Source organism: Ranitomeya imitator, chromosome 8, assembly GCF_032444005.1.
Source record: "Ranitomeya imitator isolate aRanImi1 chromosome 8, aRanImi1.pri, whole genome shotgun sequence".
Lineage (NCBI taxonomy): Eukaryota > Metazoa > Chordata > Amphibia > Anura > Dendrobatidae > Ranitomeya > Ranitomeya imitator.
Window position 1 is genome coordinate 142,330,360 of NC_091289.1, and position 13,124 is coordinate 142,343,483.

A 13,124-nucleotide genomic window follows, 5' to 3' on the forward strand; every position below is an offset into this window, starting at 1 on the left:
ACAGGATTAACCCGGAGATCTCGGACGCCTGCTGGAGATGTGGCTCTGCCACGGGCTCTATGCTTCATGTTTGGTGGTCCTGTGGTCTCCTGCAACCCTTCTGGAACTCAGTCTTCGATGCCTTTCATTTGATGACTGGGGTCCGCCACGAGCCCTCCCCCCAAATGGCACTACTGTCCCTGATACCCAGTTCGATAGCTTCCGTTAAAAAGGGGATCCTGAGATTTTGCCTCATAGCTGCGGCAGTTATTCCCCGACATTGGAGGTCCACTGAGGTCCCCTCCACGGAGGAATGGATAGCTGAAATGGATAGATTACATCGTCTAGAGTTGCTGGTGGCGGGTGATGGTGATGCTGCATATGTCCAGGGACGCACCTGGTTCCTCTGGCAATCCTTCAAGGAAAGCACAGGGTTCCTGACTTGGCTGCGTACATACTCATAATTCTCAATACGTGGGCGTATACATTGCTGGGTCTCCCTTAATCCCCCCTTCTTCCCCTTTCCCCCCCCCCCTTTTTTTTTTTTCTCTCTCTTCTTCTCTTTCTTTCTTTTTCTCCTATCTCTACAATTGCTTTTCTCACAGGTTTTGTATCCTGTATCCATGTCCCGAGGTGATTCTCAAGATGAGAAGCATGTACCCTTTATGTGCCAGAGTCCTTGTTCAACTACACTTGTGCTGTGTGCTCAGAGGCGTAATGTATAGTTCTGGACATTGTAATGATTCATTTTATTGTTTTTCCTGTTTAAAATTTCAATAAATATATTTACTGAAAAAAATAAATAAAGGGAAAGTCTTTAAAGGGGTCGTGGAATAAAGAATGTTCGTGACGCCACCTGTGGTATTCAGTCAGCGATGACTGATGCTGCTGAAAGAGGTCCACTGGGGATGATGGTACTGCAGCAATGATGAAGTGGCTTCCCACAGGTGAAGCGTAGTCCCCAGGGCTCCCTGTGTAGTGGGTAAAGATGACAGATGGCAAAGGGCAGAAAAGAATGAAGGGACACAGGGTTGCAGTCTCTATCTTTTAATGGTATGATGCAGCCATAGTCCTGGGTACGGATCACAGGTGATAGTGAGGCCCGGCCAGCTTGGAGACGATTCGGAATCCCCCTAGCCAGGTGGGGTTGGAAGCCATCCTTACTGCACTGTGTTGTGGTCATTGCTGCCTAAGGCTTCTCACTCTCTCTCTGTCCCTTTAAGTAGGACACTGCCCGCATGGCAGGCAACTCAAGCCTTTTTACAGGTGTCTCCGTTTGCGACTCCATGCTCTATATGCTGCTGGGCCTTTGGTGCTAATAGTTGACAAGCGACTTAATATCCTGCCCACCAGTTTCTGCTGTGGGACATACAGTTACGCCCACAACCTCGGAATTCCTGCCTCCTGTATTCTGCGCTTTAGCGTGGAGGGAGCCCAGTCGCAGCTCCCCTCCAGCTCCATACTTCTCCTGTGCTCCTTCCTCCTTCACACTTTCCTACAGAATGTTCTGTCTTTCTCTTTCCTTCCCAGGAGCTGCAGAACCACGTGTCTGCATGGCCCCAGCTTTCCACTCCTCACTCCCCTCAGACAGTCACTCTGTCCCTGTCTATGACAGACTAACTCCTCCAGCCAGAATACATAGGGAAGTTCCCTGAGTCCGGGTCTAGAGCTCCCCCTTCTGGCCTGGAGGCAGAACAGTGTTGTATGTGCATGTTACCTGTTAAAGGGATCTTCCTTGCTTCCAAGAATCCCATCACCCTCCTCGAGAGGAAGGCAACACCACTGTGACAATTAGACTCCTGGGGTGTCACTTAATGCTACATTAAAATGCAGCATCACATGACTGTTCATATAATGCATGGACATTTAACCCCTTAAGCCACAAGGGTGGTTTGCACGTTAATGTCCGGGCCAATTTTTACAATTCTGACCACTGTCCCTTTATGAGGTTATAAGTCTGCAACGCTTCAACGGATCCTGATAATTCTGACACTGTTTTCTCCTGACACATTGTACTTAATGCTAGTGGTAAAAAAATTTCGATATGACTTGCGTTTATTTGTGAAAAAAATGGAAATTTGGCAAAAATTTTGAAAATTTTGCAATTTTCCAACTTTGAATTTTAACGCCCTTAAATCACTGAGATATAACACACAAATTACTTAATAAGTAACATTTCCTACAAGTCTACTCTACATCAGCACAATTTTGGAAAAAAAAAATTTTGTTAGGGAGTTATAAGGGTTAAAAGTTGACCAGCAATTTTTTTTAAGGGACCACATCTCATTTGAAGTAATTTTGAGGGGTCGATATGATAGAAAATAACCAAGTGTGACACCATTCTAAAAACTGCACTCCTCAAGGTGCTCAAAACCACATTCAAGAAGTTTATTAACCCTTCAGGTGTTTCACAGGAATTTTTGGAATGTTTACATAAAAATGAACATTTAACTTTTTTCCACACAAAATTTACTTTAGCTCCAATTTGATTTATTTTACCAAGGGTAACAGGAGAAAATGGACCCCAAAAGTTGTTGTACAATTTGTCCTGAGTACGCCGATACCCCATATGTGGGGTAAACCACTGTTTAGGCGCATGGCAGAGCTCGGAAGGGAAGGAGCACTATTTGACTTTTCAATGCAAAATTGACTGGAATTGAGATGGGATGCCATATTGCGTTTGGAGAGCCCCAGATGTGCCTAAACATTTAAACCCCCCACAAGTGACCCAATTTTTGAAAGTAGACCCTCTAAGGCAGGGGTCCCCAACTCCAGTCCTCAAGGCCCACCAACATGTCATGTTTTCAAGATTTCCTTAGTCTTGCCCAGGTAATAATTGCATCACCTGTGCAATGCAAAGGAAATCCTGAAAACATGACCTGTTGGTGGGCCTTGAGGACTGGAGTTGGGGACCTCTGCTCTAAGGAACTTATCTAGATGTGTGGTGAGCACTTTGACCCACCAAGTGCTTCACAGAAGTTTATAATGCAGAGCCGTGAAAATAAAAATTATTTTTTTTCCCACAAAAATTATTTTTAGCCCCCAGTTTGTGTTTTTCCAAGGGTAACAGGAGAAATTGGACCCCAAAAGTTGTTGTCCAATTTGTCCTGAGTACGCTGATACCCCATACGTGGGGGGAACCACCGTTTGGGCACATGGCATAGCCCGGAGGGGAAGGTCCGCCATTTGGAATGCAGACTTAGATGGATTGTCTGCAGGCGTCACATTGCGTTTGCAGAGCCCCTAATGTACCTAAACAGTAGAAACCCCCCACAAGTGACACCATTTTGGAAACTAGACACCTCAAGGAACTTATCTAGATGTGTTGTGAGAACTTTGAACCCCCAAGTGTTTCACTACAGTTTATAATGCAGAGCCGTGAAAATAAAAATTATTTTTTTCCCACAAAAATTATTATTTAGCCCCCAGTTTTGTATTTTCCCAAGGGTAACAGGAGAAATTGGACCCCAAAAGTTGTTGTCCACTTTGTCCTGAGTACGCTGATACCCCATATGTGGGGGGAACCACTGTTTGGGCGCATGGCAGAGCTCGGAAGGGAAGGAGCGCCATTCGGAATGCAGACTTAGATGGATTGGTCTGCAGGCCTCACATTGCGTTTCCAGAGCCCCTAATGTAACTAAACAGTAGAAACCCCCCACAAGTGACCCCACATTGGAAACTAGACCCCTCAAGGAACTTATCTAGATGTTTATAATGCAGAGCCATGACATGACGTACTATCCCGTCACTGGGATTTAAGTCCCAGGTCACCTTGACGGGATAGTACGTCATATGGGACTAAGGGGGTACGGTATGCCAGAGCAAGAACTGGTCATATTTTAAGTTAATCGGTCACAAAATTTTACAAAGCAAACTGAATACACACTATTAAGATTGATAAAACCTAGAAATAAAATTAAGACATACCCTACTATATGTAAGTAAAAAGCAATAATGCATATAAATAACATAGGGTAATGGGTAAACAGTGTTTTTTATTTTAAAAAAAGGGTAAAATAAATACCGACAGTGTCAAAGTTTATCCAGTAGGGACGTTTCTAACCTCCAGTATTAAAACGTTACCATGTGTCAAAAATTACCTCAATGTGGATAAGAGCAAGAATGGTGCCCACTTGATACACTATTAATTTGTTTAGACCCAATGAGATCTGCGAACATAGTTAGAAAATCCTTGTCAGAAGAGCTGTATAGTTCTATTATAAACGTTACTCAATCACTGCCCAACTAGCCTGATTGATAGCTCCTCAGTGTTCTTCCTCCCCAGCTGCTGCTGAGATCTCACACTGCTCAGTATAGGTTGCAGCTGTCAGTAAGGCTAGATTGGCAGATAATGAACATAGTTGGACCCATGAGCTCCCTCTCTCTTTAGCTTGACTCACAAAAAGCTCATTTTAACATCAGGATTATACAAAATACATTCATCAGTTTCATCATGTCTAAGAAACGTATTTAGTACCATCTGCATTTTGTATTGTGGAATTTGGTATCCAACCTGCTTTAAATGTAGTTCTAGAGTGTCTCCTGTTCCCGGCATTACTACTAAGTCTTAACTGTTATTCAATGTTACAAAATACTAAGAAGGCACTTACTGTAGCATCCTAGTTTTCTTGAAAATCTAGTAATATTGAGACTAACATTTGTTTTAAAAGAGCAGCTATTCAAAATGTAAAACAAGAAACACAAACCTTTGAATATTCGGGCAGCCCAGCGAACCTGAAGCTCAGATACCGGAAGGAGGGATCCAAGAGGTTGGACAAGCCCTATAAATGCCAGAGTAGGTTTCTCATGGTGAGGCGGGAACACATTCTTGTACAAGGTAACGCTATTATCATTCACTTTGACAATGGAGTCATCAAGAAATGGAAAGGAAATGTTGTATCCCGTTGCAAATATGACTTCATCCAAACCATCCACTATAGATCCATCCTCAAACACGACAGATGATTCAGTGAACATTCTGATTTGTGGCTTTATCCTTATTGCTCCACATAGGATTTGGCTGGGGAAATGGTCGTTAACCATCGGTTCTCTTAACACCGACCTGTCAATTCAAGATAAAGTTAAAACCACCATCTAACACCAGGTACTGTATATGAATCCAACAGAAAAAAAATACATCTCCCTTACATAAGGTCTGATGGAACATGGTATATTGATTGCTGAGCCCTTGAGGCTTTGTAGTATGGAGCCACATGGGACTCTGCACTACCGTACACCTGTAACACACAGATGATACAGCAACACCATCTTTATATGCTAGCGTCTATGCTTCTGTATTGTACAGAAGAGGATGCCAAACACTCGGTCAAGACAGCGGGATAAGGAGATTAGGTCTGGACAAGAAAGGAGTGCATTGAGCTGCTCATGGGTACGTGTACCTCAGTAGGTGAGTGATGGGGAGAGAGGAGAGCAAATGAATGGCTCAAATGGGAGACTGTGAATAGAATCAGCAAGGGGAGATTACCATAGCCCCAAGAGAAACACAACATGTCCTGGTGATCCAGGAGAGCATCTTTCAGAATTCACCACAACCTTTAGCAGTGGAGGACACAGAAAGAAGAGGGCCCCTGTGCAAGAACAATATATGGGCCCTTTGCAGCCCAATAATGTGTCGATTGCAGAAGCTGCTTACTGATTTGGAGAAGGCAGTGCCCCCCTAACCTCTTGGGGCCCTGCACAGCTGCACAGATTGCACCAATGGTATGTTCCCCCTAACCTTTACAGCTAATTCTAGTAATGGAGCAAGGGCATCTATAGTACAAGAAAAGGACACCTGGTGTACAAACAGCTCAGGGTTGCCAACTTGACATTTTATTTTTTGGGGGCATTTTATAAAAAAAAAAATCAAGAACGTGCAATTCTTTTTCTGGACACATTGGAAAACCAAAATAAATCATTAAGGTATTAACTACAGCCCATAATTTTAATATGAAGACATGAGTTACCGTATATACTCGAGTATAAGCCGAGATTTTCAGCCCAAATTTTTGGGCTGAAAGTGCCCCTCTCGGCTTATACTCGAGTCACGGTAGCGGCAGGGTCGGCGGGTGAGGGGGTGAGGGCGCTGAGGTATACTTACCTAGTCCCAGCGATCCTCGCGCTGTCCCTGCCGTCCCACGGGCTTCTGTGCTGCAGCTTCTTCCCCTCTTCAGCGGTCACGTGGGACCGCTCATTACAGAAATGAATAGGCGGCTCCACCTCCCATAGGGGTGGAGCCGCGTATTCATTTCTCTAATCAGCGGTGCCGGTGACCGCTGACAGGAAGAGGCTGCAGCACAGAAGACGGGGAGGAAGGCGGGGAGCGTCAGGATCGCTGGGACTAGGTAAGTATATCATACTTACCTGTCCCCGTTCCAGCCGCCGGGCGCCGCTCCATCTCCCCGGCGCCTCCATCTTCCCGGCGTCTGCGCTCTGACTGTTCAGGCAGAGGGCGCGATGACGCATATAGTGTGCGCGGCGCCCTCTGCCTGATCAGTCAGAGCAGAGACGCCGGGAAGATGGAGGCGCCGGGACCGGACGCTGGGAGCTGCAATCAAGAGAGGTGAGTATGTGTTTTTTTTTTTATTGCAGCAGCAGCAGCAGCGGCCATGGCACAGATTTATGTGCAGCATCTATGGGGCAGTATGAACGCCACACAGCACTATATGGGGCATCTGTGCAGCATCTATGGGGCAGTATGAACGGCACACAGCACTATATGGGGCATCTGTGCAGCATCTATGGGGCAATATGAACGGCACACAGCACTATATGGGGCATCTGTGCAGCATCTATGGGGCAGTATGAACGCCACACAGCACTATATGGGGCATCTGTGCAGCATCTATGGGGCAATATGAATGGCACACAGCACTATATGGGGCATCTGTGCAGCATCTATGGGGCAATATGAACGGCACACAGCACTATATGGGGCATCTGTGCAGCATCTATGGGGCAATATGAACGGCACACAGCACTATAAGGGGCATCTGTGCAGCATCTATGGGGCAGTATGAACGGCACACAGCACTATATGGGGCATCTGTGCAGCATCTATGGGGCAGTATGAACGGCACACAGCACTATAAGGGGCATCTGTGCAGCATCTATGGGGCAATATGAATTGTGCAGAGCACTGTATGGGGCATCTGTGCAGCATCTATGGGGCAATATGAAGGGTGCAGAGCACTGTGGGGCATCTGTGCAGCATCTATGGGGCAATATGAACGGTGCAGAGCACTGTATGGGGCATCTGTGCAGCATCTATGGGGCAATATGAACGGTGCAGAGCACTATATGGCACAGCTATGGGGAAATAATGATCTGTTTTTATTTTTGAAATTCACCGGTAAATGCTGCATTTCCACCCTAGGCTTATACTCGAGTCAATAAGTTTTCCCAGTTTTTTGTGGCAAAATTAGGGGGGGTCGGCTTATACTCGGGTCGGCTTATACTCGAGTATATACGGTAACGTCATTGTAAACTGTAAAGTGATGAGAATTAGTCAAAATAATTTGTATAAGTTTTTTCAGCTTCAGAAAATTATGAACACTTTAATTTTTTTTCTTTTTACCGACAGGGCAAAAATATGCCTTATTTTTACGAACTGTCCTGAAATTTCTGGATGGTTAGCAACTCCGACAGAGGTTGACGAAGGAAGGAGAGTCATTCCTCGAATATTATTGTGGTCTTAAGTTAAATTAATAAGACTGTGGCCCTCTCCAAGTACATGGACATTCCATGAACTGCAATATTCCTAGAGATGTGCAAACTGTAAAGCGCTGCGGAATATGTTAGCGCTATATAAAAATAAAGATTATTATTGTTATTATAGATTATTCAAGTGAACTGCGTCCATTATTTTTGTATTCATAGTTAATAATCTTGAAGTTAAACACTATTCAGTTACATATTAAGCTGTGTAAAAAATTCAAGTTTCACTGTTAGATCATCTTAACTCTCCTGCTCCATATTTGATGGGTGCTGTTTAAATGCGGTTGTCAATGTTTGATAGTGGCATTTCAGTGGTGTAATACCGGTGCTATGTTGACCCAGGCACTCATTGACCCGTGGTCCAAGGAGACATGGCAATTGAAGGTGTACCAAAGGCTCCCACTATCACCATGCTTATACTCCTATGAAACCCAGCCTGTGACAGAGTTTTATGAGATTGAAAATGTCAGTATACAGTGCAATTCTCAAGTATTAAAGTATATACAGGTGCTTCTCACAAAATTAGAATATCATCAAAAAGTTAATTTATTTCAGTTCTTCAATACAAAAAGTGAAATTCATATTATATAGAGTCGTTACAAACAGTGATCTATTTCAAGTCTTTATTTCTGTTTATGTTGATGATTATGGATTGCAGCCCATGAAAACACCTGCAAAGGCTTCATACGCATTTAAAAAGGTCCTTTAGTCTGTTTCAGTAGGCTCCACAATCATGGGGAAGACTGCTGACTTGGCAGATGTCCAGAAGGCAGGGATTGACACACTCCACAAGGAGGGTAAGCCACAAAAGGTCATTGCTAAAGAAGCTGGCCGTTCACAGAGTGCTGTATCCAGGCATACAAGCATATTAATGGATAGTTCAGTGGAAGGAAAAAAATGTGGTAAAGGTGAAGGTAAAGGTGCACAAGCAACTGGGATAACCGCAGCCTTGAAAAGATTGTTAAGAAAAGGCCATTCAAAAATTTGGGTGCGATTCACAAATAGTGGACTGCTGCTGGAGTCATTGCTTCAAGAGCCACCACACACAGACATATCCAGGACATGGGGTGCAAGTGCTGCATTCCTTGTGTCAAACCACTCATGACCAATAGACAAAGCTAGAAGCATTTTACCTGGGCCAAAGAGAAAAAGAACTGGACTGTTGCTCAGTGGGCCAAGGTGTTGTTTTCAGATGAAAGTAAATTTTGCATTTCATTTGGAAATCAAGGTCCCAGAGTCTGGATGAAGAGTGGAGAGGCCAAAATCCAAGCTGCTTGAGGTCTAGTGTGAAGTTTCCACTGTCAGTGATGGTTTGGGGAGCCATGTCATCTGCTGGTGTAGGTCCACTGTGTTTTATCAAGACCAAAGTCAGCGAAGCCATCTACCAGGAAATTTGAAAGCACTTCATCCATTTCTCTGCAAAAATCTTTTTGTCGATGGAAATTTCATTCTCCAGCAGGACTTGTCACCTGTCCACACTGCCAAAAGTACCAATACCTGGTTTAACCCCTTAGTGACAGAGCCAATTTTTTTTAAATCTGACCAATGTCACTTTATGTGTTAATAACTAATATCTCTGGAACGCTTCAATAAATCGCAGTGATTTTGAGACTGTATTTTCATGACACATTATACTTTATGATAATGGTAAATTTAGGTCAATATGTTTTATGCTTATTTATAAAAAATATCAGAAATTTGAGAAAAATGTAAAAAATTAGCAATGTTCAAACTTTGAATGAGTATCTCTTTAATCTAGATAGTCATACCACAGGAAAACATTAATAAATAACATTTCTCTCATGCCTGCTTTACATCAGCACCATTTGTAAAATGTTCTTTTATTTTGTTAGCCTTTAAGGAGGTTTAAAAATGTAGCAGCAATTTTTAATTTTTTCAATTAAATTTACAAAATGTATCCATGTTTAAAGTATCTTTAAGGGTCCTATATATTGGGAAACCCCCCAAAAGTTATACCAGTTAAACAGAACCCCCTGACATATTGAAAACTGCAGTCAGATAGTTAATTAACCCTTCAGGTAATTTTCAGGAATTAATGCATAGCATTGGCGTGGCATCACAGGAATGAAAAAAGTGTATTTTTGCCACTTAAATGCCGCTAACTTCTGAACAGGTTACAACAGCCGTCAGACTCAGCCGCAAATTGGTCATGAATTGCCACAGCAAACATCAGGACAACACAATCATAATCTGAGGGCACCAATTGGGATAAAGAGTAAGCCCCACACTCTGTTAACCATTTATATGATGTAGTCACTATTGAGAACAGCATCTAAGGGGTTAAACAGATTTGGACTGTGCAAATACTGATCGTGGTTAATGCAGCAAGTTGTCAGCTATAGTGTACAGCCGACAGCTGCTGGATTGTCACCTGTATGGGGATGCTATTCTCTTATATCTCAGGTCAGTTAAAAGACATATTGGCTGTCATTAAGGGGTTAAAAACAACAGTATCACTAACAGTAACAATGCTTGATTGGCAGCAAACTCACCTGATTTTAACTCCATAGAGAATCTATGGGGTAAAATCAAGAGGAAGATGAGAGACCTCAGACCCAACAATGCATACGAGCTGAAGGCTGCTATCAAAGCAACCTGGGCTTCCATAACACCTCAGCAGTGCCACAGGCTGATCGCCTCTGTGCCACACCACACTGATGCAGTAATTGATGCAAAAGGAGCACCGACCAAGTATTGAGTGTATTAACTGAACATACATTTCAGTAGGCCAACATTTCGGATTTAAAAATAATTTTTTCAAGCTGGTGTTATAAAATATTCTAATTTACTGAGATAATGACTTTTGGGTTTTCATTGGCTATAAGCCACAATCATCAACATTAACAGAAATAAACACTTGAAATAGATCACTCTGTCTGTAATGACCCCATATAATGAGTTTCACTTTGTATTGAAGAACTGAAATAAATTAACTTTTTGATTATACCAATTCTAAATTTTGTGAGATGCACCTGTATCTTTTGATTCTGTGATTTTTATCACTCTACAACTTTTCCTTCTTGATACTGTAATTTTAATGTTGGAGTGTATAAAATTACCGTATTTAACCCATATGGTTAATATGATAAAGCAAACAAACCCACCAAAAAATTAGAGTTGACATTTTCCGGTGGCTGCACGTCTCACAAATAATAACAAAAAAAGTAATCAAAACTTAGGTTTTACCCTAAAATGACACCAATGAAAGCTAGAGTTTACCACACAAAAACAAGCCCTCAATCGACTCCATTGTCAGAAAAGCAGGTTATTGATTTCTGAAAATGGCAACGCAAACCATTTTTTTTTTTAGTTCCAGATTTTTATCTTACCCACTAAAATTACTTAAAAATTACAAGATAATCATGTTGACAGGTCGTTTTTACTGCACACGGAGTGCTGTAAAAGTAAAACTCAAAAAACAATGGCAGAACTGCTTTTTTTACCATATCACTAAACTTTAAAAAATTTTTTACATTTGTCAGGATATTACCGGTATATAGAAAAATGAATGGTGTCACTCAAAACTAAAATTCATACCTCAAAAAAAAGTTCTGATATGCCTATTTTGACTGAAAAAAAGCTATGCTTTTTGCCAGAAAAGGAGGAAAAAATGAAAGTGAAAAAATGAAAATTGCTAGTGGCTGGATAATGAAAAAGTCAATTGCTTGTCCGAGTGTGTTGCCGCCCATCCACTTACTTCTGCACAAAGCTCTGTAAGTCACTGCTTATATTTTTCAATTATATGATTGTTTTTTGTATATGGATAATTTTATGATGACAGAAAACCTACACAGGATGTGAACTCGTATGAGTTTTACATAAAATGAAAATCCCCACACCATTATCTTGAACTTACACGTCATCAGGAAGCAAACCATAATTTGCATGGTCAAACCAGCTGTTCATTAGTTTTGCATTCAGTTTCTGTAAAAGTCCAGTAGGCAAACATCTACCTATCCAAAAATGGCAGCGAGATGAGAGGGCCATATCTATAGGCAGCCCATCATGGGAAATGCGACTTAATACCCACGTTCCCTGTCTGGTACTCACATACACCTGAAATAAAAGACAAATATTAAATCCCAAACTTATCTTTAGTAGCGATGAGCGAATATACTCATTACTCGAGATTTCCCGGGCATGCTCATGTGTCCTCCGAGCATTTTTTAGTGCTCGGAGATTTAGTTTTTCTTGCCGCAGCTGAATGATTTACATTTGTAAGCCAGCATAAGTACATGTGGGGGTTGCCTGGTTGCTAGGGAATCCCCACATGTACTTATGCTGACTGACAGATGTAAATCATTCAGCTGCGGCAAGAAAAAATAAATCTCCGAGCACTAAAAAATACTCGGAGGACCCCGAGCGTGCTCGGGAGATCTCGAGTAACGAGTATATTCGCTCATCGCTAATCTTTAGCTCCAGCCTCAGTTTTAGCAAATATACATTTTGGCTTTCCTATATATTCTGTAGAAAACAAAAAATCTAAGATAAGCACTTTCAATGTTATATAAAACTAGAATATATTTAATTATTTCACATACAGGATGTTTTATGTGTGTTTTTCCAAAGGGACCTAGGACTCTACAGAAGCAATTTTAATTCATAAAACAACTAAATTTCATGACTATCCATTTATTTTACTTAAAAGGGTTTATTTGTCTTATGTGCATCTCAGAGCTTAGTAGTCTCTTTACTTCTTGGTTCCTTGGGGGGGAGGGCAATGCAATCCTCGTTGAGTGACAGGTCTGGTCGGGAGCTCCATCCTGCTAATACACATTGACAATCTATCAGTGTTTCTGCCGAGTCTACACTGATATCACTTTATTTACATATATCAGTAATAGGGACTTTGAACATGCACACAGCTCAAGAAAGTAAGAACCATGATTAGGAGAACTGCTCTGGAAGCTGCCAATGCACGTGTCCTGGGCAGACAGGACTGATAAGAGCACCTTGATCAGGGGTTGAGAGGGTTAGGAAGGAATCTGAAAAGCTAGTTGCTGTATAGAAACCAATGGATTTTAGAGAGACAATTAGTATGTTAGGCGCTAATTCCTCTCCTGGAATGTAACTATTATGCACACTGGGCCAGGCTCTGGAGGCCATGGTCTTTAGTATTAAGCTATCCAATATATAAAATAAAAGCTCTCATTGCAGAAGAATATCAGCGGATAGACAAAGCAAGTCAATTGCAACTTGCTAATTTCCATGCTGTTTAACTAACTAAAGCAATTTTATAATATGAGCATAGCACTTTTGAAGGGTATGTCCACCTAAAATAGGGTATTTTTTAAAGGGGCAGCATGTAAGTAAGTAAGGAGGCTGTCACTTAAATACTGTATGTCACAGGGTCTACATCATTAAGGCCGCCGTCACACATGCGAGTTTTACGGACGTAAGAGCGCAGA

The 13,124-nt window shown here is 42.0% G+C and overlaps 1 protein-coding gene across 2 annotated transcripts in view; it reads right to left on the reverse strand.

Moving 5' to 3' along the window:
- The window catches only part of LOC138648019 (dimethylaniline monooxygenase [N-oxide-forming] 2-like), a 144,864-nt gene that overhangs the window by 12,769 nt on the left and 118,971 nt on the right, over positions 1-13,124 (reverse strand). For both annotated transcript variants that reach the window (XM_069737477.1, XM_069737478.1), the window contains exons 8-9: positions 11,573-11,772; positions 4,686-5,041 (exon numbers count right to left, since the gene is read on the reverse strand). In XM_069737477.1, coding sequence (XP_069593578.1) covers positions 4,686-5,041; positions 11,573-11,772 — 556 coding nt within the window. The remainder of the gene's footprint in view (positions 1-4,685; positions 5,042-11,572; positions 11,773-13,124) is intronic.